General features: G+C 39.6%; 5 protein-coding genes across 7 annotated transcripts; 3 read left to right on the forward strand and 2 right to left on the reverse strand.

The window, feature by feature from the left end:
• The first annotated feature begins 167 nt into the window (after window positions 1-167).
• Window positions 168-10,814, forward strand: sfi1 (SFI1 centrin binding protein). 2 transcript variants are annotated; one of them, XM_068315513.1, is made up of 30 exons: window positions 168-468; window positions 543-614; window positions 764-874; window positions 947-1,041; window positions 1,147-1,264; window positions 1,355-1,457; window positions 1,571-1,727; window positions 1,845-2,006; window positions 2,133-2,203; window positions 2,290-2,382; window positions 2,486-2,583; window positions 2,746-2,812; window positions 3,303-3,433; window positions 3,525-3,606; window positions 3,703-3,881; window positions 3,959-4,034; window positions 4,426-4,521; window positions 4,696-4,772; window positions 4,959-5,061; window positions 5,137-5,233; window positions 5,455-5,615; window positions 5,697-5,771; window positions 6,624-6,698; window positions 6,798-6,974; window positions 8,505-8,710; window positions 9,017-9,230; window positions 9,312-9,384; window positions 9,525-9,648; window positions 9,738-9,837; window positions 10,659-10,814. In XM_068315513.1, exons 1-30 carry the CDS (start codon window positions 299-301, stop codon window positions 10,812-10,814), a joined length of 3,519 nt encoding a protein of 1,172 aa, XP_068171614.1. In that variant the 5' UTR covers window positions 168-298. The 2 variants fall into 2 exon arrangements, with proteins under 2 accessions (XP_068171614.1, XP_068171613.1); XM_068315512.1 differs by having other exon boundaries at window positions 1,571-2,006.
• Window positions 10,815-11,249: 435 nt separating this feature from the next.
• On the forward strand, window positions 11,250-18,031 carry sxph (saxiphilin). Of its 2 annotated transcripts, XM_068315516.1 has the most exons (17): window positions 11,250-11,383; window positions 11,735-11,898; window positions 12,470-12,569; window positions 12,667-12,843; window positions 13,347-13,509; window positions 13,611-13,675; window positions 14,365-14,516; window positions 14,609-14,795; window positions 14,882-15,030; window positions 15,133-15,223; window positions 15,484-15,531; window positions 15,606-15,788; window positions 15,937-16,084; window positions 16,718-16,800; window positions 16,920-17,104; window positions 17,229-17,415; window positions 17,506-18,031. In XM_068315516.1, exons 1-17 carry the CDS (start codon window positions 11,329-11,331, stop codon window positions 17,547-17,549), a joined length of 2,181 nt encoding a protein of 726 aa, XP_068171617.1. In that variant the 5' UTR covers window positions 11,250-11,328; the 3' UTR covers window positions 17,550-18,031. The 2 variants fall into 2 exon arrangements, with proteins under 2 accessions (XP_068171617.1, XP_068171616.1); XM_068315515.1 differs by lacking the exon at window positions 11,250-11,383 and having other exon boundaries at window positions 11,632-11,898.
• A 452-nt stretch (window positions 18,032-18,483) lies between these two features.
• sirt4 (sirtuin 4) lies at window positions 18,484-21,667 on the forward strand. The gene is made up of 4 exons (XM_068316023.1): window positions 18,484-18,705; window positions 19,407-19,891; window positions 20,801-21,095; window positions 21,190-21,667. Exons 1-4 carry the CDS (start codon window positions 18,655-18,657, stop codon window positions 21,340-21,342), a joined length of 984 nt encoding a protein of 327 aa, XP_068172124.1. The 5' UTR covers window positions 18,484-18,654; the 3' UTR covers window positions 21,343-21,667.
• A 453-nt stretch (window positions 21,668-22,120) lies between these two features.
• Window positions 22,121-23,004, reverse strand: c5h1orf74 (chromosome 5 C1orf74 homolog). Its single transcript, XM_068315088.1, has one exon. It carries the CDS (start codon window positions 23,002-23,004, stop codon window positions 22,198-22,200), a length of 807 nt encoding a protein of 268 aa, XP_068171189.1. The 3' UTR covers window positions 22,121-22,197.
• A 139-nt stretch (window positions 23,005-23,143) lies between these two features.
• On the reverse strand, window positions 23,144-24,167 carry tomm6 (translocase of outer mitochondrial membrane 6 homolog (yeast)). Its single transcript, XM_068315091.1, has 3 exons — window positions 23,858-24,167; window positions 23,482-23,606; window positions 23,144-23,283 (listed from the first exon to the last, which is right to left on the reverse strand). The coding sequence occupies exons 1-2, from the start codon at window positions 23,953-23,955 to the stop codon at window positions 23,510-23,512; spliced, it is 195 nt and encodes a 64-aa protein (XP_068171192.1). The 5' UTR covers window positions 23,956-24,167; the 3' UTR covers window positions 23,144-23,283; window positions 23,482-23,509.
• Between the last annotated feature and the right edge of the window lie 3 nt (window positions 24,168-24,170).

A 24,170-nucleotide genomic window follows, 5' to 3' on the forward strand; every position in this document is an offset into this window, starting at 1 on the left:
TTCGTGGGTTTGCCCGATTTGAATGCAGTGTTAGCCGCCTACTGACTTCTTCATATGTAAATGTAAGACCCGCTCTCGCGGATTGTCCAACATACTACATATGGTACGCTATCGTTCTAAATGGGCCCTGTGTACTTTTTTTTTTAAAAATTCCTACAATATTTGTATGTCTGTGTATCATCAGTGTCAAGTGACTTGGATAAACAAATAAACGTCACTTGGAAACCAAAACAGATTCTACAAGTTGATGACTTCGCTTAAATGTGTAATTTGGATGTGATGCCGTTGTTCTTCACTCATGTGCAGTGGTGGACTGAATAATACAATGCAACGTAATATCGGAAAATCGGATTCAGGAAGACGGAGTAATGTCACGAAACAAGTCCATAAAGTTCATAGCAGAAATGTTCCTTACAGAGTTGGATACAGTTGGAACAAAGGTGGAAAACTCAAGGAATTGAGAACAAGGTACTTAGGCGCTTAGCTTTTCTGTTTTTAAAGTTTTTACTTCAATTAACTTGAATTTATTCCCAATACTGCAGGCACTTGGCAAGAAAGTTCCTGAAGATATGGATGTACAATACGTTTGGCCGAATTCTGCCTCAGAAAGCCAAGTAAAACATGTTATGTCCTATTGTCAAATAGAGTCATTAGCATAGTGTACTTTGTTAAATCTTTAACTGTGGAATTCCAGGACTGTTTTAATTGTGTAATTTTATGCCTAGGTTTTTAATAAAAGTGCATTTCGCATTTCATGTTGTAGGTCCCATTATAAGAGTGTGATTTTGAGACGCACCTTTGATGGATGGAGAGATGAGTGGTGGACCACCAACAGGGAGTGGAGTCTTACACTGCGTGCAGACTGTCACTACAGGTACACAGTCTGCTTAAATAGCCCATCACAGGCAGCATTTGTGTCGGTTAACCATATTTTTGTGTTTTTCAGATACTACTTGTGTAACTATGCATTCCATAGTTGGAGAACCTTTCTGTTATTGCAGAGGGGGAAAAAAGGAAAAATGCAACATGCAAAATCTTTTGGTATGATTTCTTTGCACAAGTGACACTACATCTAACCTTTAACATGTTTTTACTAGATACCACACGCAGCTTTTTTGTCATTAACCACTTTCTTTCTTAAACCAGCTGACAGGCACAGGATGCGTGGGGTTTGGGAGAGATGGAAACTTTTTGCAGAGATTAGGCGAATGAATAACAGAATGTCTGAATCTGCCCTTGAACTGAACAGACTCTCAGTTCTACAGTAAGATTATCATAGTTATAAACCACACACACACATTTAACGCTTAGTGGGTTGATGATTTTAGGAGTCTTGTGTTTTTCACCCCTGCAGTTCAGTATGGTGCGTGTGGCGGACGAGGCTGCAGCAGCGTCAAGACATATACGCTTTGGAGGATCAACTACTGAAACAGAAGGCACTGACCTTACAGAGCAGGGTGATGACATGATTCATTGCCGCCATGACTCATTGACAAAGAAATGTGCAAAGATTACCCATCTCCTTCCATTTTTTTATTTTAAGTCATTTGTGAACTGCTTTTTTTCACAGGCTTTGCTTCGCTGGAAGGAAATGTACGTAAGTGCTTGCTGCCAGAAAAAGCAGGCAGCCAAAGCTGAACTTCACTTTATCGTTAGACTGAAAAGAAAAACAATCTACAGCTGGAAAATCTACTTGTCTCATCTCCAAGCCAAGAAAAAGTTAAAATGTCATTACAACTTACCTCTTTTTTCATTTGCTTTAAAACACCAGTTCATTTACACTACACCTGTGTGCCTATTCAAATACTTCACAACTTTAAGCTACAATGCCTTGTTTTTTTTAGCTGATGCTCAGCGTTTCAACCGTCTCCGAATGGTGATGATATACTGGAATAAATGGAGCTATGCCTTGCGTCACAAACAAAGAGAGGAGAACCATTTACAAGCTGCTGGTCTTTTAGCCATTCAGATCATCCAGCGCAGAGCACTGGGACGCTGGAAGGCCTGTATCCTGAACATAATGCAAACATTGAGTGTTTTCATACAACACAGAATCATATGTAATACACTAAAGAATGGCAAAAGCTGACAATAATGAGCACATTGGTTTAATTCTTGAGCTTGTAAAAAAGATATGACATTATGCAGACAAAAGGAGGAAAGAAACCGGATTGCAAGTCAACATTCTAATCTTCATCTACTGGTGAGATCCCAAAAATTGAACCAGTTGCTTATGAGTCGATATATGTGATCATTAAATGTATTGATCTCTGTGTGTTCTTGTTGCAGCGTGCTGGTTTACAAGGATTTTCTCTTAACATCATGTGGAACAAAACACATCGGCTGAACAACCACATTGCTGTTCAACATTGTTTTGAAACTGTAACTGAATAGCACTCTGTCATCCAAATACTGTAAGATTAAGTTCTTATATTCTTATGAGGTTGTTAAATCTCCTAATTTTCAATGTTCTTGTTTTTCATAGGTGACAAATAAGTATTGGAAAATATGGCAGAACCGTTTGGAAGAGGCTGAAGATGAGAGTTTCCAACCCTTAAGAGAAATGGCACTGACTAAGCACAGGTTCTGTTATTTAGATTGTCCAGTGGGCAACAGTGTTTCAATGTAGACTGAAAAAAGCACAAACTGCTTGACGTTGTGGCATTTAGTCACAATTAAGTTGTCACAGATAAGTTGTCACTTGCTTTTGATTTCAATTTTGACTAAGGATGTTTTTTTTTTTAGGATGTCCCTCTTGAGAAGCTTTTTTCAAGACTGGAGACAGAAGCTTGTTGAACAGAGATGCAAGCAGGTATTTTTAGCATGATTTTGAGAGTGCAAATCATTTGCATCGATATAATATTATTACTTATATATCAACTTAATACAGCATGAAAATGTGAGGATACTTCTGTTAACTCATTTTAACTTACAAACTTGGGCGGCACGGTGGTGCAGTGGGTAGTGTTGTCACTGCGCAGCAAGGCAGTTTTGGGTTCAAGTCCCACTCTATGTGAAGTTTGCATGTTCTCCCCGTGTCTGCGTGGGTTCTCTCTGGGTTCTCACTCTAAAAACATGCGCTTCAGGTTAATTAGCTGGCTTCAAAAAGTCAGTTTTTATGAGTGTGTGCATGCATGTTTGTCTCTGTGTGGCTCTGCGGTGCACTGACATCGCGTCAGGAGTTTCCCCCGCCTCACTCCCAAGCCAGCTGGAAAAGGCTCCAGCTCCCAGTGGCCAGCTACAGTGGACAAAGCGGAAAAAGATGAATGAACTTACAAACTCAAAAACGCAACTTTCTACAGGTATTGGAACAGCGCGCAGATGTTTGGTTTGCCAAACGTATATTAACCCAATGTTTGAGTTCATGGGTTGAGTTCACTTTGCAAAGAAGACTCAGTCGACAGAGGAGACACAAGGCAGAAGTCTATGATCAGTGAGTTACTACCCAAAGTTTTGCTTGTGCTGGAATGAACTTCGCAACCAAACAGTTTACCTGTTAATTTCTTTGATCATTGTGTTTTTAGGCAACGTCAGTACATGTGGGTGTTTTACACCTGGTGGGAACAATCAAAGCATCAAAGGGACCAGAGGCTTTCTGAGCAGATGGTATGATAGCTGTAAATGAGAACGCAATCTACTGCATGTTGTTGATTGAGGGGACAGCTATGTATCAGATACTGACAACTCATTCAATCTAATCAGGCAATTCTACATGAGGAACGACACCATTTGCAGAGAGCCTGGAGTTCCTGGAGGCAGCGTGCAGAACAGCAGATCAGTGAGACAGAGAAACAAATGGCTTCAGACCATCTGTACCGACACAGACTCCTTTGTAAGACAGTGATGCAGTGGAAAGACAACAGCACTGAGATAAGAGACAGGTAAGTCAAAGAACGCTCTGATTTAATGTTTGAGTAAAATGGAACACATTTTTAACACATTTGCGTTTGCTTTTCAGGAGAAATCGAGATCAGCAGGCTTGTTATCAGGGTGACCTATGCTGCACAAGATGGACAGTGGACAAATGGAAACAGGTGACTTTGCATTGTTTGATCTGTCCTGATCACAAAACATCTGTTCACGGAACATCAAAAAGTGATCTGACTTAGTATTGTTTTTGAATATAAAGTGACTGACCTAGTTAGATCTGTCATCTTCTTCTGAGTCGTTTTGTCAGTAGTTCTAGTCGCCTACAGAATGATTGTCAGCAATCATTCTGTAGGCGACTGTTTCCACAATTCTTCTGAATTGTGGAAGCAGTGTAATTTAAAAGCCCATCAATGAACTGTAAGATAGCCCCATATGTTTTTGTGCAACTTTATTGGTCATATATTTGGGAAAACCTAGAAAATGTTACCGAGCACACGTTAGATTTATATATTTTGTTTCTGTAAATGTGTTACTCAGTCTTCTGTGTTTGGGCAGTTTGTTCAGAGACAGCAAGCAAAGAAAAGAAGACTGAAGCAAATGCAGCATCACCATGAAGTTAAACTTCTTAGGCACACGTTTGTGGCCTGGAAGGTGTGTCTGAATTTTGTAATCACATATTTGTGTAGATTCCCATTCATCCATGTTAAGGTAATCTTTGAAGGTTGAAGTACAGTTCCTTTGTGTTCAATGATATGTAATTGCATACTCTTATAGGTTGAAGCAATACAGATGAAGTTAAACTGATATTGTTTGTCATATTCACAGAAGCACCACCAACTGATCCTGCAGATTTATGGTCATGCAGAGAAACTTTGCAGACAACAAGAACAGAATTTTCTCAGGTATTCCTTATGGACGATTATTCCCTTTTTTCTGTGAATTTTGTCAGTGACAGAGACAATAATGAAGGACTGTTTTATGATCTTGGAATGGAATATCGACTCATTTGGAATTTACAGTTTTTTATTGTGACTGATCAACGTTTTTACTCTGAATTTTTCTTGATTCTGAATAATATCTCTCTCCAGGAAGGTTCTGGCCGTCTGGAGGAAGAATGCAGCTCTGCTGACAAAAGTCAGGCTCATGGAGACAAAAGCACACAATCACTTTAATTACTTCCTTCAATTTAAGGTTATTAAATGTTTAAAATTGTAATTTTTGTCCCTTTGTTGCAGCTTTTACTTACTTCTTTCTGAATCTGTCAAGGTGCTAGTTGCCTGGAGAAAAGCAACTGCAGATGCAGTGTTGACTCACCACCAACAGAGGGAAGTGGCTCTCACGGCCCAGAGGTCCAGAAATCAAGGTTGAAACAGAACTTCAACTGCAGTGCAGTTTATTTTTAGTTTTTAAGTTTTTGTTTTTTTTAAATTGTAATGTATTTCCATTTAGCCTTTCTCCAGTTTTATGTCCCAGACAGATTAGAGCCAATCAATAGGGATATTGATTTGCTGTATCTCAAAGCTATGACGTCACAAATTTTACCCTACATTTGACAATTTGTAAATTGATGTTTTCTATGCTTAGTGCGGTTGCTGGAGTCTTTCAGACAATGGAGGAGGCAAAGCAGGGACGTTCAGAGGGATAGGACTTGCATGGAAAAAGCCACATGGCACCATGAGTCCAAACTTCTTTCTACAGCTTGGAAAGCATGGAATGAGTATCACAATCAGTACCATAGAAATAAGGTTGTAACCTTTTATTAATTTACTGTTAAAGCCACGGTTCATTTCATACAGTAACTTACTAATAATGTGATTGATTCATAGGTAATGAAACGACAAGCACTCCTCTTGCTGAAGTTGAAGATGTACCAGACTTACTTTGAAAGGTGGAAAGTGAAGGTTAGTCTACATTTCACATTATCATAAAGTTTTCTGTACACTTAAATATCACTTGGTACTGAGCATTACTAGTCAGTAAGGAAGGTGTATAATGTCCACTGTGGCTCTATACAGGCTCTGAAAAGTTTGAAAACTTAATGCAATATTGAAACAAAGGTTTGTTTTTTTTTTTTTTTTTCGCTTTAAACATATCTGGACACAAAAATGTTTGGTCGTCTGGATTGTCTTGTCTATTACTTTGGTAGTTCCTCTAGCTACAGTATATGGAAATATTAGACACTACATTGGGGCGACCGTGGCTCAGTGGTAGAGCGGGTTGTCCAATAATTCAAGATCGGAGGTTGGATTCCCACTCCCGCCGGGTCATCTGTTGTTGTGTCCTTGGGCAAGGCACTTTACCTTCCTTGCCTCCAGTGGGGCACTCACTGGTGTGTGATTTTTCCGGTGGTGGTCGGAGGGGCCGTAGGCGCAGATAGGCAGTCTGCCCCAGGGCAGCTGTGGCTACACACGTAGCCTACCATCACCAAGTATGAAAGAGGAGTGAATGAATAATGGATCCAATGTAAAAAAAGCGGCTTTGAGTGTCCAGAAAAGCGCTATAAAAATCTAATCCATTATTATTATTACATGTAAAAGTAATTGTTTGGATAATTGTTTTGTTCCTTTACGTACCTTATTAGAAAGGAAAAGTTTTTATTTTCAATTATTTGTCTTGCTAATTGTCTGGCTTTGTCCTTTGTAGAAAAGATAATAAAGGTTTGATTACAGTAAGTAAAACTGACCTGTAGATGCGGTTTCATTTAATGAATTTAAACTTTTACCTACATTACCTTTATTCCATCCCAATAACAGTTGCAGCACAGAAGGAGAGAAGCTGAGCACACAGAGCAAGCGCTCTGGCACTGGTCCTTTACCCTTCAGGCCAAGGTAATGTAGGCAGTGCATTCTTCTCTCACTCCAGAATGGTGCACGAACTGGCACTTCCGTAGTTTGATGTCTCAGTGTCATTTTGTGAATTTCCTGAAGGTGTTTTATGGATGGAAGCTGTGGGTCACAGACCAGCGCAGAAAACGATTGCAGGCAGCCCAGGCTGCACAAATCTACAGAGACCAGCTGCTGAGGGAGGGCGTGACGTGCATCCTGACCTATGCTGCTCACATGAATGACCTCACAACAAGCCTGACACAGCACAGCCAAGACCAGGTAGGTTTCTGATGTCAGATTGCTTACATTAGATCATATTCAATATTAAATGTTCAATAAATTGCGGCCACGACCACTAGATATCACACAAAACATCAGTATCTCAAAAAAAATGAACATGTGAATTTATTCACCAAATAATTTACACAAGGGCAGCACGGTGGCGCAGTGGTTAGCACTGTCGCCTCTCAACACGGCAGGTCCGGGTTCAAGTCCAGAGTTCGTATGCTCTCCCCGTGTCCGCGTGTGTTCTCTCCGGGTTCTCCGGCTTCCTCCCACCGCCAAAGGCATGCGCTTCAGGTTGATTGGCCGGTCCCAAATTGCCCGTAGGAGTGAGTGAGTGTGTGTGTGCATTTTTGTATGTCTTTGTATGTAGCTCCGCGGTGCACCTGTGTCGTGTCCGGAGTGTCCCCCGCCTCACGCCCTATGCCAGCTGGGATAGGCTCCGGCTCCCCGTGACCCGCTACGGTGGATACAGGCGGCGGTATATGAAAATGAATGAATGAATTTACACAAGGAGAGAGGAGTTTCTGAACCACACACAGCTCACATAATTGATTATATTACCTTTTGTAGTGAGTAAAACATGCCATTACCTTTGTGAGCATTGTTCAGACACCATGATTCAGTTTACAATACAGGTTTCAGCAGTAGGTCAGAGAGGAGGACAGAGTGTGTTCTAACATGACAAATATCACACCAGGAATAGATAAGAGTATTAAATTGTCAATCTTTATTCACTAAATAGCCTTTCTTACGTGCATAAACTACGAAAAATTTTATCTTTTAAAAATATGAACTATGTGGTTAATATTTTTTTGGCATTAGCCTTGAAAAGCATATAATTTTTAGTTACCAGGAAAAGAAATGGCCATATCATGTATCAGAACTGTAATGTAATTCCTTGTTTGACTATACAGGTATACCTCATCCTATATCATTAAATGTTTCCAGGAGACACGACATAAGTAAAAAAATGTTGAATTTTCATTAACATGGTAAATATGAATCTAATTTAATTTTAATTTAATTTTTTTAATATAGTACAAAAAAATCTAAATTTATTAATAAAATTTGTTGATGTTAACCACACATCACAGACACTTTATTTATGAATGAATGATAAAAACATTCTTGAAGGTTATAAAACAAATACAGGAGATATTATATATAAATCGATTAAAATTATGTAAACTTGATTTTTATTTTTCCGTGTATTTTTTTCTCAAAACTAACATAAATCGAGAACAATGTAACGCCGTGCTACTAGACTTGTAATAGCAAATGTCAGGATAACAAAAAGAACTTCTTTACACTCTGATGCACTAACATGTACAAACAGCTATCATAGCTACCAAGAAAAAAAGTAGAGAAGCTCAGACGCCTGCATACCCAGAGGGATTCCATCCCTGCTCAGGCTACCATTGTTCCACTATAGGGTTTTAAATACAATATAAATGTTTGCTAATGTTTTAAAGTTAAATATCTCTCATTTCCATGAGATTACCACACTTGCTTCTTGTTGTGCAGAGATCACAGCATCTCCAGAGAGTTGTTAAGCGCTGTGCTATGCACTGGAAGCATCGGGCGTTGTGTAAACCTCAAAGAGAGCAAAAAGTGAAAGGGCAACAACTGAAAAAGAATGTGACCTTCTGTTTGAAAACGCCGGCACTGAGAGGTACCACCCAGCCTGACTCAGCGGAGCAAAAGGATGAAAATGAAGAGCAAGGAAAGCTGTAAGTCGAAGCCCCCAAGTGAAGCACCAATCTGTGTACAACACATCAACTCAGAGAGCTTGTTGTCTTTTCTTTTTTAATTGTATTTATTATTCTCTTTTCTTTTGCACTGTTCAGCTGTACACATCCACAGCAACCACATTGGCATGAATTTCATTCTCCATAAAAAATGAAGACTTTTTTTTCATAAATAACACTACTGTAATTAATTTTGAATGCTAGATTTGTAAGTCTACATCAGATTAAACTGAAACATGCAAAGAAAAAGGTTTTGAACACCGCAGTTCTTTTGTTTTTGTTTTCTAGCCCTGAAAAATCCTCAGCTGTCACCAGCACTCAACAAAACCCCAAACCATCACAACTTGGCCATCCCGAAGTCTCTTTTACCTCCACTTATCATAATTCTGTCATATCTACCAAATCATCCTCCAAACCTCACATGCCTGCTATGGACTGTACTCTAGATACACATGTTCTTCTACCCTCTTCTGCTTTCATGACCACCGGCACCAAAGATTCGGTAACAACGGCCTATTTGATTAAAATGTCATTATTCAGTCAATGAAAAAACACCAGATCTATGACATATTGTCTGATTTAGGAGGGGAAGACCAGCAGAGATTTTGGAGAGGATCCACTGGTGAATCCCATAGAGCAACCATCAGCTTATCTTGGTATAGCAGCTAATTTTTTTCTATCGCGATAAGCTATGCTTTTTTTTTTTTTTTTGCGTAAAATGTCATTATCGTATTTCAGCAATGTGGATAATCTGGACAGAATCTACTTTCTAAATAATACTGAGTTCATCTTTCAGATGTATCTCTAAGAACAACCAGTGAAGAACCTGCAGTGACAGATCCAGCTTCTGCTTTAATCAAAGATCTGCTCAGCATCCAGCTGGACATGAAAGCATACCAACAAGACAGGAAGCAGCTCCGGTAACAAATCAGTCAGAGCAGTGTTTTTATTCTTTTGAGCTGTTTAACACATTTTCTGAATTGTAACCCATATTTGTTTGTTCCACAAGAGCTTGGCAAAAACTGAAAGTAGTATTACAAAATTGGCTGCAGACCAGCGGAAAAGATGAACAGACAGAGAAAAATGCTGTTTGTGAAGAGCTGAAGGAGGTAAAAAGAGCATTTTGTCATTTTTTTTAATGCTAAACAAGGAAAAACACTTGGCAAACATGGCAAACAACGCAAATAAAAATTAACTTGTTGATTACATTTTAGAGATGATGCCGTGGTAATAGTTTCTTCAACATTCTATTCTGACTGAGCTCCTCTGGACCACATCTCCACATTTTATTGTTGACATTTGAGTGAAGAATAATTAAGTAGAACTTGATTTTTAAAACCTAACAGAACACATTTCCACTTAATGGTGTGAGTCATGCTTGCATTCTTTTGTGGACAATAAATCATCAGCTGTGAAAAATCAGCAGTGGTCATACAACGGGGAAATTGTAATAAATTCTCAGTGTTGTATGTAATTAAGTACATGTAATGATGTGTTAACTCAAACACGGTCTAAGCTGAATGTAACACAGTACGTATAATGTAAAGTTGAAAATTACATGTTTCTTTCTGGGTTAGGATTCTTGAACAGTTTAAACAATATTAATTGTGTTTAAATGTGTTTTGTTGTGTCATTAAAGCTAGAAACAGGATTGTTTTTTTGAGCACATATTCTCTTAGAACATGTGTAGCTTTCAAGGGAAGCGATGCTTATTGTAAATTATCATATGACATGAGATGTAAAGCTACAAATTAAATTAATTATTAAATTAATTAGAATAAATCCAGCCTTATACAGCAACAGCAGTTTAAATACATCATACATATTGAAAACATCCTAAAGGATAAATATAAAGGATTATATAAAGAATCTGAGCATTTCTTTAGCGTTTTGTGGTTTATGTCACAGTTGATACTTTTTATGTTGACAGTTGGAGGAACGCATCGACAGACTATCCACTGAAGTGGCAGAACAGAAACCAACAATGCTGCTTCATGCAGAGAGGATCAAGCATTTACAGACTGTCCTCACAGACCACTCTGTGTTTTCTACTTTAGAACAAATAGCACTTATACAGCAAAAGTGATGATATCTATGGGGCATTATTCATCTTCTTGGATGGCATTTCTCATCATATCATGAAGACTGACATTACACGTAGATGTGAAAATAGATCACCAGCTGATAGACATGTAGCTGTAAGCTTCCTTAGGGTTAGGGTTAGTCTTTCCAGACAAAACACTTAAAACTCTACACTCAGATTGTGAAAAGATTTTTCTGTTAATGCTTTGTAAACAGAGTCTAAGCTTCTTTCAAATTAAAATGTTAAAACCAAACAACTTTCACAGCTGCACCTGCGCTTAAAATCGACACAGACTTAGGCAAGAGGTTGTCCTTGTGACAGATGGTGTGAAATATTTTCCATATGTGTGCAAAAAAAGTGATTTTACTATTTTCAAAGGAATTGCCCTTGCGCAATCGTATCCGTTAGTGCTAGTCCGTCTCACACTGATCATTTCTACGGAAGTATCGGGATTTGCAGAAGACACAGCTGTTGTGTTTTACAATCAGAAGAGCGTTTTGAACCACAACTGGGCAGAATGAGAGGACTTCATGTCTTTATAGTCGTTTTCACCTTTGTCTGCTGTATCAGGGGTGAGTTCTATTCTTGAACTTTTCTAGTTATGTTAATTTCTTTTTGTCAACATTCATTTTCATTGTTTTATTAAAAGGATTTTAATTGTTGTTTGGTTGTTGATGGCAAAATACATGCTTTTCTTCTCAAATTTGTGTACATTAATACTGAGTTAAACTATGAGAAGACTGTTAAGCCATTTAAGTTTGTATAGGTTTGGAAACATGAATTTAGGTTTCATCAATTCGTATACCCAAAAAGACAATAAATGCCTTTATCTGAACATTTCATTGGTATGCACAAAGTAGAAAAACCCTGTGCAAAATGTGTGTTTTGTTTTGGCTGGATTTCTGTGAATCGTTCCTTGTTAGCCAAGAAGATTCGCTGGTGCGCTGTGTCAGATCCTGAACAGAAGAAGTGTGCAGAACTAGCTAAAGCTCTGGTGGCAGTTCTGTCACCAGCTGCTGTGGCAGCTTTTGCCAAGCTATCATGCATACGAGCTTCCAGCACTACTGACTGCATCGACCGGATCAGGGTGAGCCATCCTCCACCTTACATGTCATAAAGGTGTTCAAAGGATAGCGAGCTGACACCAGGAAGCGAAGTGAAAATTGTGAAAATGAGTGTAAATTAAAAGATTTATGTCACAAAAACCATTTCAGTGTCAAGGTGTAATTCTTTTTTTTTTCCCTCATGTGTTGGCGAAGAGAACAGAAGAATGTTGAACTGTTGATATGATTGCAGAAAAATGTATTGCATAAATCAAGCAGATTATTGTTGCTGTGCAGCAGATCAATCATGCAGATCATGGTGATGAAGTGTTTGTGTCAGAGGTTGTTATGGGAGAAATTCTCAAAACTAACAAACCCCAAACCTTTCACAGATGCTATAAAATGTTCATTGTAAATAAGTTGTATCATGTCTGAGAGCAGTATGAATCCGTTTTGAATTAATGTTGCAGCAGTCCATTGTTGGACTAACTTTTTTCAAATCATTCTTTTGCTGTCTAGATAGATAGTTTATTAATCCCAGAGGAAATTGTACAATTGTCTATACTAATAATGTCTTCTCTTTGGTAATAATAAGGCTTGCTGTGTTCATTTCAGGCTAACCGTGCTGATATAGTGACATTAGATGCAGGAGAAGTTTATTCTGCTGTGAAGCAGTTTGGCCTGGTTGTCGTTGCCAAGGAGACATACAGTGACGGTTGGTTTATTTCATATTTCTAAGACACTTCAGCATCTTTCCTCAGCACTGCCTGACTCTACCTGTCTGTGCATGTTCATCTATGTGAGTCTTGCAGGAGCCTGTGTTCTATCTGTGGCTGTGGTGCGAAACAACAGTTTGGGCATACGGTCCTTGCGGGGCCTCCGGAGCTGCCACAGTGGGGTGAGATGGACGGCTGGATGGAGTCTTCCACTCGGCTTCCTTTTGTCCCGCAATTACCTAAACTGGTCACAGGAGCGGCCACTCAGCCGGGGTAATGTGGTTTTCCACTGATCACGTATAACTTTAGAAATGGACTCCCAAAGACCTATGAAGGTCTGCAGTGGTGTCTGGCACCATTACGTTACTTGTAGTAACATAAGTCATGAGGTGGGGACCCCATAAATCAAACTTACATGTCTTGTACATCCGACGGGTTGTTTTTTTACAGTATGGCAGGATACATTATCCTGCTGATGGAGGCTAGTACCATTAAGGAATACCATTTCCATTGTTGGATGTACTGTACTGTACTTCGTCTGCAGCAACATTGCCCTCAGCATCACACTGCTTCTACTGGCTTGCCATGTTCTTGCCATTTTTCTTAGTTCCAACATGTCCATTTCATGGACATTTCATGGGCATGTTTGCTCACTGTCTAATACATGACACCCAGTTGGGTGAATGATACAATTGACTGTTGTGATCTGATGGATAGTCTTTAAGTCTTCCTTGTCTATTCTGATCTTCTGTCTTCTACTTCCTCTTCCTGAGCAGACGTCAGTGCGTTTTTCAGTGCTAGCTGCATTCCCGGAGCCAGAGCCATGGCGCCATCTCTGTGCGCTCTGTGCCAAGGCCAGAAGTCTTACGTTCGCCAGAGAAATTACCACTGTGAAACATCCCATAATGAACCTTTCTACAACAGCCAAGGGGCCCTCAGGTCAGGATGATGACCTAAGGGACACTGTTCACTGTACTTCAAACATGCATATATAAACAAATATACATAACTTCATGGTATACTCTTCGGTATGGTCACAGATGTCTCAGGAGTGGCACAGGAGATGTTGCATTTGTGGACCATTTAGCTCTTGAAAGTATTAAAGGTAAGTTTTTTCAAATTAACTTACTGTTCAGTCATTTTTACTTTATAAGGCCATCTTATCTCACTAGTTTAATCTTTTCAAGAAAATAGAAATACCTACACAAGTGAATCTGATTGGCTGGACCATAACTTTGAAATATGTTTTAGACAATTTGCCAATTTATTTTATTGAGGAAGAAGTAGTTATTATTTTTGTAAATTTAACTTTTTATTTCAAAATATTGCAGGTATTTGACAGCTCAATAAGTGTTTCTGGCCTGCAACATAGTCTGTCTTGAATTTTGGGTCCTTGTGTGATCGAGTTTAACACCCCGGTTCTAAAACCCTTGGTTATATGGAAATGGTTTAATGATCCTGAGAAAGATCAAAGTTTTTTGAACGTCTTCTTCTGTTTGATGGGAGATGCTAAGAGATGCTGAATATTTCTGAAAGTATGAAATTTCAAAACAGCTAAAGGTAACACTACAGCAACTTTGAAGTTTGAAAAAATATTGTGTTGTTTCAGTTGCACACAAGACATTTTTTGCAGATGGCTGAGCTATTGCAGGGCAATAGTTATCAGCTATCTTATGGTCCCATACTCAAAGGAACAGCCAATAGTGTGATCGTCCATTTTAAATGAATATGTTTACTGGTGTTGATTGCCAGTTTACAGAATAAAGGTTAAAAATGCTCTGTGTGTTCTCTCAGCTACGGATGATTATAGGTTGCTCTGCACAGACGGCACACAAGCTCCTCTCAGCCAGTACAGACATTGTAATCTGGGTCGAGGTCCAGGAGGTGGTGTGGTCACCAGATTTAGCTTACGCAAAATTGCACGCAAGTTTTTAGTGACAGTGCAGGTAAATTTCACTTATCCCTTTGCATTATCACTGAATGTGTGAACATTTTAAGCCCAGATAAAATATTCTTCAAGGTCTGTATTATTGTCTAGATGCTGTTCGGCAAACGAGGACGAGAGACAAAACGCTTTCAACTCTTCAACTCTTCATCTTATGGGCAAAATGACCTTCTCTTCAAAGATTTGACAAATAAATTAGCTGTCCTGCCGGATGATACGGATGTCAGCCAGTTACTAGGGTTGGACTATGTGGCGCTGCTCAAAGGCCTTGGGCATGAAGGTGCTCACCATATTGTTGTGTGATTGTTGCTTGTTTAGTCAGAATAAACTGATTTCCTAAGCCATCTGAAACCTGTTGTTCTGCAGGAAGGTCGCTGGATGACAGTGTTGTGAGGTGGTGCTGCATTAGCCATGCAGAAATGAAGAAATGTGAACTGTGGGCTCTGAGTATCAAGTCTGACCCGTTGGTCTGTGTGAGAGCAGTCTCAATCCGCAACTGTATAGAGAAAATTAAGGTAAGTGTTTAACACCTACAAATCAGAGGATGTCTGGATGCTTTAAATTAAAGGTGAAACCACGTGTATTCTCTCCCCACATCATTGACACTGGTGCTACAGAGGGACGAGGTGGACGCCGTATCGCTGGATGCAACTCACACTTTCTTCGCAGGGAAATGTGGTCTAGTTCCTGTTGTTACAGAATATTATGGTGGGGCTCCGTTTGCATTCTTCTTCTGCAACAACATTCAAACACTTTCTGCTATGACTTCTAATTGAATGACTTTTAGAAATAGTCACTCTCAAATGATTTAGAAGATTGTGTCCATAATAAGTTTTTCTTTCTGTAGCTTTTCAAGTGTTGGACATTTTATGAATAAATTGTTGATTGTAAAAAAAATTGTAATGTAATTCGTCAGAATATGGACAAAACTACTGTTTTGTGTGTGCTGTTTCCTTTGGTCCTCACAGGGACTGAGTGTGAGGCCGCAGACAGATCGACCCACTGGGAGGCAGATGGTGATGAACGACAGTAAATGCAGCTGATGTGATTCATGTCTTTACCCTGAAACTGCCACTGTCTCTGTCCTCAGTGCTGCCCTCAGTGGTGGGTGTGGCTGTGGCAAAGCGCTCCAGCAAAAAGATATTAATGGGGAACCTCAAAGGTGGTCGTTCTTGTCATGGTCACCTGTACAGTCCAGCCGGCTGGCTGCTGCCACACAGACACACATTAACCCCAGAGCACAATAGCAGCATCCCCTGTGATCCCAATCAAGGTACTTTTCTCAGTTTGTCATTTTGAGTTCTTCACATTGACCTTACTCACCAGAATTCAAATTCATATGTACTGCGGTAGAAATGCCATGTTGTGTGTCTGCTGTGTGTGCTGTGACACACTGTGTAGCTGCATGTTTGTTGTGTTAGCCTACAGTGAGGTGTTCTGGAAAGGCTGTCTGCCTGGTTCTGATGGGAATCTGTGTAAAGTGTGCATGGGTGGTAGCGAGGAGGCTGCCACCAAACGCTGTGCTGACAACCACAATGAGCGTTACTATGGCAACATGGGGGCATTAAGGTATGCACATAACTTTCTGCTCATCTGTGAATACTGGTATAGAATGTTTAAGTAACCTAAAACCATATTCTCCTCATTTATGTTTTGTGACATAAGCCATTACTATTGTAGAACTTATGACACTCACAACAAGTCAGCTATAACAAAAGAAACAGGGTGACTCCAGTATTCTATTTGCACACATCCCATAGACATAATAAAATGTAAGTCTGGAAACTAGTGTCCCGTATTGTTTTTGCATTTGTTTTAGTCTCCACAGTTTCTTGATGTACTTTATCTGTAGCTGCTACGTGTTCCAGTTAAGCATGTCCACCTCTTCATTAAACATGAACTAATTTCCTTCTTTTTTATTACAAAAATATTAGTAGTCATTGCTTTAAAAAATGAAAAATGAAATCCACTCCAAAAAATCAAGTTAATCTTGATTATATGACAAATACCCTATTAACAGTCATAATAGGGACCATTTTTGACAGAACATAGCCGTCACCTAAATTGTTCTGAGTTCTACTTTTTTTTTTTAGACCAACTCATCAAACTTTGGGCAAACAGAATCAGAACTTGTCTACATGGTTTGAAGGCTCAGTTTAACTTGACTAAACTGAGCCTTTAACTTTCATGCTTCCTTCACAGGTGCGTGGTTGGAGACCCCAGTGGTAAAAGCTATGGTGATGTGGCCTTCCTGGAGCAGCACAACCTTAAGGCCAATATCCTCAGTGAGATATTCATGACATTTTGACATTCACACACACACTGATGCAATTGTAAATAGTACAATTATTACAATTACAATAGTACAGAGTCTTTTACATGACTCCTTTTCATTTTCTATCAGGTTTGAGTTCCACAGGTTGGGCAGAGGGGTGGATGCCATCAGACTTTGAGCTCTTGTGCAGCGATGGACGTCGTGCTCCCTTGTCCGAGTGGGAAAGCTGCAACCTCGGAGTCATCCCACCGAATACAGTCATGACACGCCCAGTTCTCACGGCACGAGTGTACGATTTCCTCATAAAGTCACAGGTCAGCTAAAGTGACCAGATTAGTTTTCAATATGTTACAATGAAAACTGATAGCCTATCTGTGCTGTGTGTCATTGCCTAAATTAACTAAGGACCTACTATATTTAATTTTTTTAATCATGTAGGAAACCTTTGCAGCCAACTCAGATGCAGAGTTCAAGCTGTTTGAGTCTCTGCAGTATGGAGAAAGTGATCTACTGTTCAAAGACGCTACCCAGTGTTTTGTCCACACAAGCCACATGGACTACCGTGCCATTCTCGGAGATGAGTTTTACATTCACGCAGAAACTGTCTTCAACTGCACACACTCTGGTATGACGAATCAAATTCAGTCAGTTGACTGTCAAATAATCAAAGGCCACCATGTTAATAATGTTAATATCTGTCTCTTCTTTCCCACAGATATTTTGGACTTCTGTAATCAGGACATTTGCAGTGTACTTTAACGAACACATGGAGATGCTCATTTTCCCTGTGAAACTTACTGGTTCAATCTTTTATCCACAAACTAGTTGGTCTGCATCTGATGACTTCCGACCTTCACCGGTGTCACCTTGTTCAGGGGCAAATGTCTTCAGACTGACTTTCACTGAAAACTGAAGTCTTCATGGTTTCAACTCCATCACATTTTGTCACACTTCTCCTCATTGCTGATATGTTTTGTACAAATTTTGGTTTATATGAAAGTAGCACAAAATTTTTGAATGCATAGGTCTAAAATCATAGTGTGTATATGAAAAATGTGTATAAATAAGATTAGTGTTGCCTCAATTGGTGCATTTCCACATGCACCAACTACTGTATGTTGCTGTATCTGCTAAAAAGTGTGGCCTGGTACTCATTAGACATGCGTGGATTGCTTTTTACAGCATTGGTTATTAATTTTAGTCACCCAGTGAACCATCTCTGAAATAAATTGCCTTGGCCTTTGGAGGATATACGTTTATTTATTTAATTCATGACATCAAAATCTATTTACAGCTTTGATTTTTCCTCTTTTTTTTTGCACTGGATTGGATCACTGGGATCAAATTGAGGCTCAATGGATCAGTCATCTTTCTTTTTATTAATTGAATTCTCTCGACAGATTGGAAATTGCACCTTTTCTAAAGTTTCTTGTGAGCCCACCACAGGTATAAGTGTATTCTTCAGTATGGTCTCATTTTACTCTGCCATAAAAAAATTGGGGGATTTTTTTTTTTAATTATTTGACATTTTTATCCATTATCCAATCCAATCCACAATTATGAGCAACTAACAATTGTAATCAACATGGACAATTCATATAATTCATTTCAAATGTTCCCTTCATCAAACGAACCTGTGTTGGTTAATGATAAAAGACATTTCGGCAAATGCAAATGAACATAAATCTTGATTCTAAAATCTGTTGAACTGTGACTACAAATCCCAGGGTACAGTGTAACAGTTCTTTGTTATTGGTGTTACATAGAACCTGGTGTTTCCTGTTTCTTCTGGTCAAACGAAGGTTCCCGTGTTGTATCAGCTCGTTTTAGTTTGTCCAGTTATTTACGCAATATTTTGGAGATCATGATACTTTATATGTTAAAACGTGCTTCACACTGTAAACCACAACGAAAGGTAGAGTAAACCTGAACAATGTTTCTGTCGAGTGTTCACTGTGAATGTATCGTGAGCAAGTTGTTAAGCTAGCAGCCAGGGGAAAGATATATCCAGCTGTCCAGTATTTACACTTTGGCATCATATTTATAACATCCATAATAAGGGTTCTTAGAAATTATAATGACATTGAAATTACTTTTTGGAGAGTCATAACCGCCGATAAGACTTCAGAGAAATGTTAAACATGAGCTCCAAAGATATTAAAAACGCGCTCCGGTTTCTTTCGTATTTTATGGTATGAAAATAACCATTAAATTATGCTTGTTCCCATCAAGTTTTAATTACTAGTTTAATTTCGCACGTAACTCCTAGTCAAGTCTTGTCTATTTACTTTTGTCCTAATTTTACATAAATGTAAAATCACGTTTACAAAAAACCCAAACCCTTGTTTTAATGGTGACTTGCTTTCAGTGGCATGCTTGTAACTATCCATACTGTATTGTGTGTGTGTGTGTGTGTGTGTGTGTGTGTGTGTGTGTGTGTGTGTGTGTGTGTGTGTGTGTCTAGAATGGTGGGAGGGAGGGCCCTACCTTTGTAATTGTTTTGAATTCTTTTTCATAAATTGTCTGTTTTTAATACTTGTTTTGCATGTTATTGTATGAAAGGTGCCTTATAAATAAAATCTGATTTGATCTGACTCTGCTTCTGTTTTCCTGCAGATGGGATTCCCACGTCTGATACTCACACTGGACACGCCGGATGTGAGGAGAGCGTCTTCTGTCCCTGCAAGCGGGTTCAGCTTTGTCCCTGCCTGCAGCAGCACCGACGCTCACTCCCTGGAGCTGATGCAGGCTTTTGTCTCCTGTGCCAAACGCCTGTTTGTCATCAGTGGAGCAGGACTCTCCACAGAGTCTGGGATCCCTGATTACCGCTCTGAAGGTGTTGGGCTGTACGCTCGCACTGACAGACGACCCATGCAGCATGCAGAGTTTGTCCGCAGTGCTAGGTCCCGTCAGCGCTACTGGGCCAGAAACTTTGTTGGATGGCCCCACTTCTCCTCTCTTCAGCCCAACTGTGCCCACAGAGCCCTGCAGTGGTGGGAGGAGACGGGCAAGCTCCACTGGCTGGTTACTCAGAATGTGGATTCTCTCCATTCAAAGGCAGGAAATAAAAGACTGACTGAACTCCACGGCAGTTCCCACAGGTGAGAAGTCCTCACTGGCACATTCATCTTGAACCTGTGCTAATACAACATCCAATCCCAAGGTCTGTGCATTGTGTCAAATATAAACAGTTTGTGCTTTTAACTATCTGGATGGGCCGTTTCGTGTTTTGTCTAGACAACACACAGTAATTTAAATTAAAAGCTATTTGAGATATGGACTCAAATAGGGATATTTTCCATCTGGTTTTGCATGAGCTCTGGTTTTGTTATTCTCTTTTAAGTAGTGTTTGTAGATGCAGTGACTGACAACAGTTTTTCAAAGTGTTCCCGAGCCCATGTACTGTATGAATGGCCTGTGTTGAGCCAGGCCAGTTTTTAAAGCAGATCACCTGAGGGATCAAAGGTCACAACATGCAGTGTTAGTTTCCATCACTGCCTCTTTATGTATGATTTCTACAGATTCTTAAAATCTTTTAATGATATTATGGTTTCTAGCTTTACAGCTGTTTGAGGTTTGTTAATAGGATCAAATTCAGAAACAGCATATATTTACAAAAATCAATGACATTGATGGGATACATGAGACTTACATTTTTGTACAATTTTTCACTCATTCATTCATTTTCGACACTGCTTCCTCCACTTTCGCAGGTCACAGAGTTTGCTGGAGTCTATCTCAACAGACTTCCAGCATGAAGACACTATTTTGTCAATCGAAGAGAATTTCAAATGTGGTTATGAAATTAACCATTTTGTTTTCAAATCTACAAAATCTTCCAGAATTTTTGAGTCAAGGTTGTTGTCTTGGGATTTGGGATTACTTTGTCATAAATTTCTGGGACATTCTATTCCCTTAATGGTGAACACACTACTGCAGTTAATAAAGTATGTTGTTTTTTAGGTGTACCTAATGGAACAATGAAACAGTGCAGTGCTCTATGTCCTCAGGGTGATCTGTCTGGGCTGTGGTGCCCTCAAACTGAGGAAGGAGCTCCAGACACAGTTTATACGACTAAACCCAGGCTGGACAGCACAGACCGGTATCGTAGCTCCGGACGGCGATGTCTTGTTAGAAGACGAGCAGGTCCTTAATTTCAGAGTTCCTTCCTGTGACGACTGTGGAGGGATACTGAAGCCTGATGTCACTTTTTTTGGAGACAGTGTGACCAAAGCGAGAGTACAGTTTGTGCATGACAGACTGGCGGAGTCAGATGCAGTGCTTGTCGCGGGGTCATCATTACAGGTTGGTCTTAGAATATATATGAAGCTGTTTGCAGTCCACATCACGATGCTGTGATAATTTTGTATTCCACTTTGCCTCTCTCTGATTTCTTAAGGTATATTCAGGATACAGGTTTTTACTGGCAGCGAGTGACAGGAAAATTCCAGTTGCCATTCTGAACATCGGCCCCACTCGGGCCGACCACCTGGCTCAGCTGAAAGTGAGCGGCCGCTGTGGTGAAGTGCTGCCAAGAATTCAACCTCTCTGATTATCTTGGACATGCAGCACAAATTTTCTGTTTTAAGATGGTCAGAATTGTCAAAACTACCTCAGATTTACATTTCTAATGACTACCTCAGCTTTCTGTACATAAGAAAAGGAACGCTTCTACCAGGAAACTTTGCTGCTGTCACAAAAGCACCTCATAAGCTGACATATCTATTTGTACCCATTTATGGAGGACAACTGAATGTAGCCTGAAGCTGGTACAGTAGCATTGCATCCAAGTTGTGGAATTATAAAACTATGTAAAAGACAAAAATGTCATGACAAAAACATTTTATCTACTGTTTTAAATTCTAAATAAATTATTCTGTAGCATCAAAACTGGAAATTCGTTGTTGTATGTAAATCAAATTTAGTATTGCTACCAAATAATTTTCAAAACCCAATTTTTTTTTACATGTATATATCGCACGTAGACTGCCTTACACTTAAATTCACTTGCATTATTTTTAATGCTTATTTGGCAAATGTTTTAATCAAAAATATTCAGCCATTTTTAAATACAGTAAGAAAATTTAAAATTCCAGATTCAGTGGAATATTGGCCTCTCTGACTTATGTTCTAACAGGTGTACGATCAGGTTGCTCCCCAGAACAAAACTGTTTAAGTTTTGGATATTATTGATGGTTGAAAGTCATTTTTTTTCTTTCAGATGAATTACAGTTAACAAAATGTAACCATCCTGAATTTACTTTTAGCCTTTTTACAGATGTGTTCAGACTTAACCAGGGCTTGAATGACACTGCATACTCACAAGTAAATTATTTGTAACTGTTTAATGATTGATAATGTAAGCCAACATCTTATATTACTAATTGTGAAGACATTTATTCCAGCATCACAAACAGACTGAGGGCAGAGTAACCGTAGATTGACAAACTGTCAGATCCTTTAGGACATCCTGTTGATTAATTTTTTCTTGTAAACGATGTCTCCATTTGTCCAATTTGGGCTGAAATTCTTGCAGCAGGATGGCTGGGATGCTGAAGGAATACAAACAACATCGGTGACCTGTGGCATCTCCCTGCCATGTTGCTGAAGCTGTAGTCACCACAAGGGGAGTCATAGAGAGACAGTTTTCAAAGGTCTTGGTCTGATCAAACCAGTATGTAACAGGATAACCCAGTAAAAGGCCAAACACTGTGCACAGGTTCCATTCCTCTGATTTCTGTCCAACATACTGAGGTTTGTCATCCTCCATCGGTTCTGTGAGCTTTCTCAGGAGAAGTAGCAGATCATGTTTCATGCTCTTTAGCTCACCTCTGTCTGGGTCAGTGATGGCTGGCTTCTCCAGTGAATGGCAGATGTCAATCACAGCCACACTGCTATCACAAAAGAACTGTTCTACACTTGATTGGACTGAAATTGGATTAACGATAAGAGCATTTCCATTTAACTCCAGTGTGAGAAGTGATTTAGACACAAGCTGAGAAGCCTGCAAAGAGCTCAAATACTGCTGTACCTGATCTGCACTGGCGCTGTTAATATCATAGAGCAAAGCCGGTTTCAGGCCCAAATCAACAGCTGAGAGCTGTGCAGCTACGTCCAGACACTTAGTGACTGAGAGGCGTTTTTTACCTGCAGACAAACATTTATGAGCTGCAGAAATAAAAAGCTCCTGAGTGGACATAGCTGCAGAAAGCATGTTACAAAACACTCAATGAAAAATTGTCTCACAATAATACATTTATGAAATGTACATTTCAAGAATTTAAAAACTGAAATAACATTTTGTATGGATTCACAAACGACATGAGCCTCAACAGCGACAGTGGTAATGGAATTATTTCCCTCCAGCCCGCTGACTGTACCATGATTTTTATTATAGAGGAAACTAAAGTTCTTCAGGGCAACAGGATGATTTGTTTTCAGAGTTTTAGCTGTTATTCATGCCTCTATTTCAATCTTAGTTGGTCCAAAACACCTAAAAAAAAAAATAAAAAAAAAAGATATTACATAAGGCAAATAATTTCACACAGGCTATGCATATAAATATATGTCCTGCATATATTTGTGATAAACACAACTCAAATTAGGTTGGCTGCTATGAATTCTAACTGGATGTAAATGGACATTTCCCTCAGAGACTGGTCAAAAATAAATAAAATAAATAAAATCTCACCATCATCCTGGTTTTGTCATGTCATCAGTTATGTCACAGGCTGAGGAGACATCAGGTCAAAATCTGAGAGATTTCTTGCAACCCAAACACCAGCTGCGAACAAGCCCAGATTAACTAGGAGATTCCTAGAAAAGAAAAGAAAAAAGGTAAAATTTGTTTTCATAGGATTACGGGTAGATATTTACAGGAGTGAGAGCCATGGCTCACGGCATGGTAAACCCGGTCGCAGGTAAACCTGTCTGGTCTGCGTCTCCAGAAACTCGACATTAGAGATTGGCTCGACGAGGCCGCGATGCTCAATGCGACCTCACGTTAGCAGCGGAGTTAGAGGCCATACATTTCCTCCTCCACGTGATAATTGTCCACATTAACTCACCTTCTGAAGTCGTTTCTGTCTGTCGCAAACCGACATGCTGAACCGATCCACTCCATCACCCCGGAGGAAGACGCTTTCTTGACGTTTGAGCCGCTCATCCTGCTAGCGTGAAGCGAGTAGCAGCAGCCCGGTGAGCAGGAAGCAAATTTACGGATCCTATTACGGCGACACGATGACCCTTCTCTCCTCTGACTCCTATTGGCAGAACCCGATATTCACTTCCAACTATAGCCAATCATGTTCCCTCATATTCAAGCTAACGAACCAACAAACCAATCATGAAGTAGAATAAGTTCTAACCAATTAAATGTTG

This window comes from Antennarius striatus, chromosome 5, assembly GCF_040054535.1.
Source record: "Antennarius striatus isolate MH-2024 chromosome 5, ASM4005453v1, whole genome shotgun sequence".
NCBI lineage: Eukaryota > Metazoa > Chordata > Actinopteri > Lophiiformes > Antennariidae > Antennarius > Antennarius striatus.

Coding starts and splice junctions, on each gene's coding strand:
- sirt4 (XM_068316023.1), top strand. CDS start 18,655: ATGATACTTTATATGTTAAAACGTGCTTCACACTGTAAACCACAACGA. Junction 19,892..20,800: donor CTCCACGGCAGTTCCCACAG/GTGAGAAGTCCT, acceptor CTATGTCCTCAG/GGTGATCTGTCTGGGCTGTG. Junction 21,096..21,189: donor TCGCGGGGTCATCATTACAG/GTTGGTCTTAGA, acceptor TGATTTCTTAAG/GTATATTCAGGATACAGGTT.
- tomm6 (XM_068315091.1), bottom strand. CDS start 23,955: ATGAGCGGCTCAAACGTCAAGAAAGCGTCTTCCTCCGGGGTGATGGAG. Junction 23,607..23,857: donor GACAGAAACGACTTCAGAAG/GTGAGTTAATGT, acceptor TTTCTTTTCTAG/GAATCTCCTAGTTAATCTGG.
- sfi1 (XM_068315512.1), top strand. CDS start 299: ATGTGCAGTGGTGGACTGAATAATACAATGCAACGTAATATCGGAAAA. Junction 2,813..3,302: donor TTGAACAGAGATGCAAGCAG/GTATTTTTAGCA, acceptor AACTTTCTACAG/GTATTGGAACAGCGCGCAGA. Junction 9,838..10,658: donor TTTGTGAAGAGCTGAAGGAG/GTAAAAAGAGCA, acceptor TTATGTTGACAG/TTGGAGGAACGCATCGACAG.
- sxph (XM_068315515.1), top strand. CDS start 11,632: ATGCCTTTATCTGAACATTTCATTGGTATGCACAAAGTAGAAAAACCC. Junction 14,796..14,881: donor CAAAGGCCTTGGGCATGAAG/GTGCTCACCATA, acceptor GTTGTTCTGCAG/GAAGGTCGCTGGATGACAGT. Junction 15,789..15,936: donor CCCCTGTGATCCCAATCAAG/GTACTTTTCTCA, acceptor TTGTTGTGTTAG/CCTACAGTGAGGTGTTCTGG.
- c5h1orf74 (XM_068315088.1), bottom strand. CDS start 23,004: ATGCTTTCTGCAGCTATGTCCACTCAGGAGCTTTTTATTTCTGCAGCT.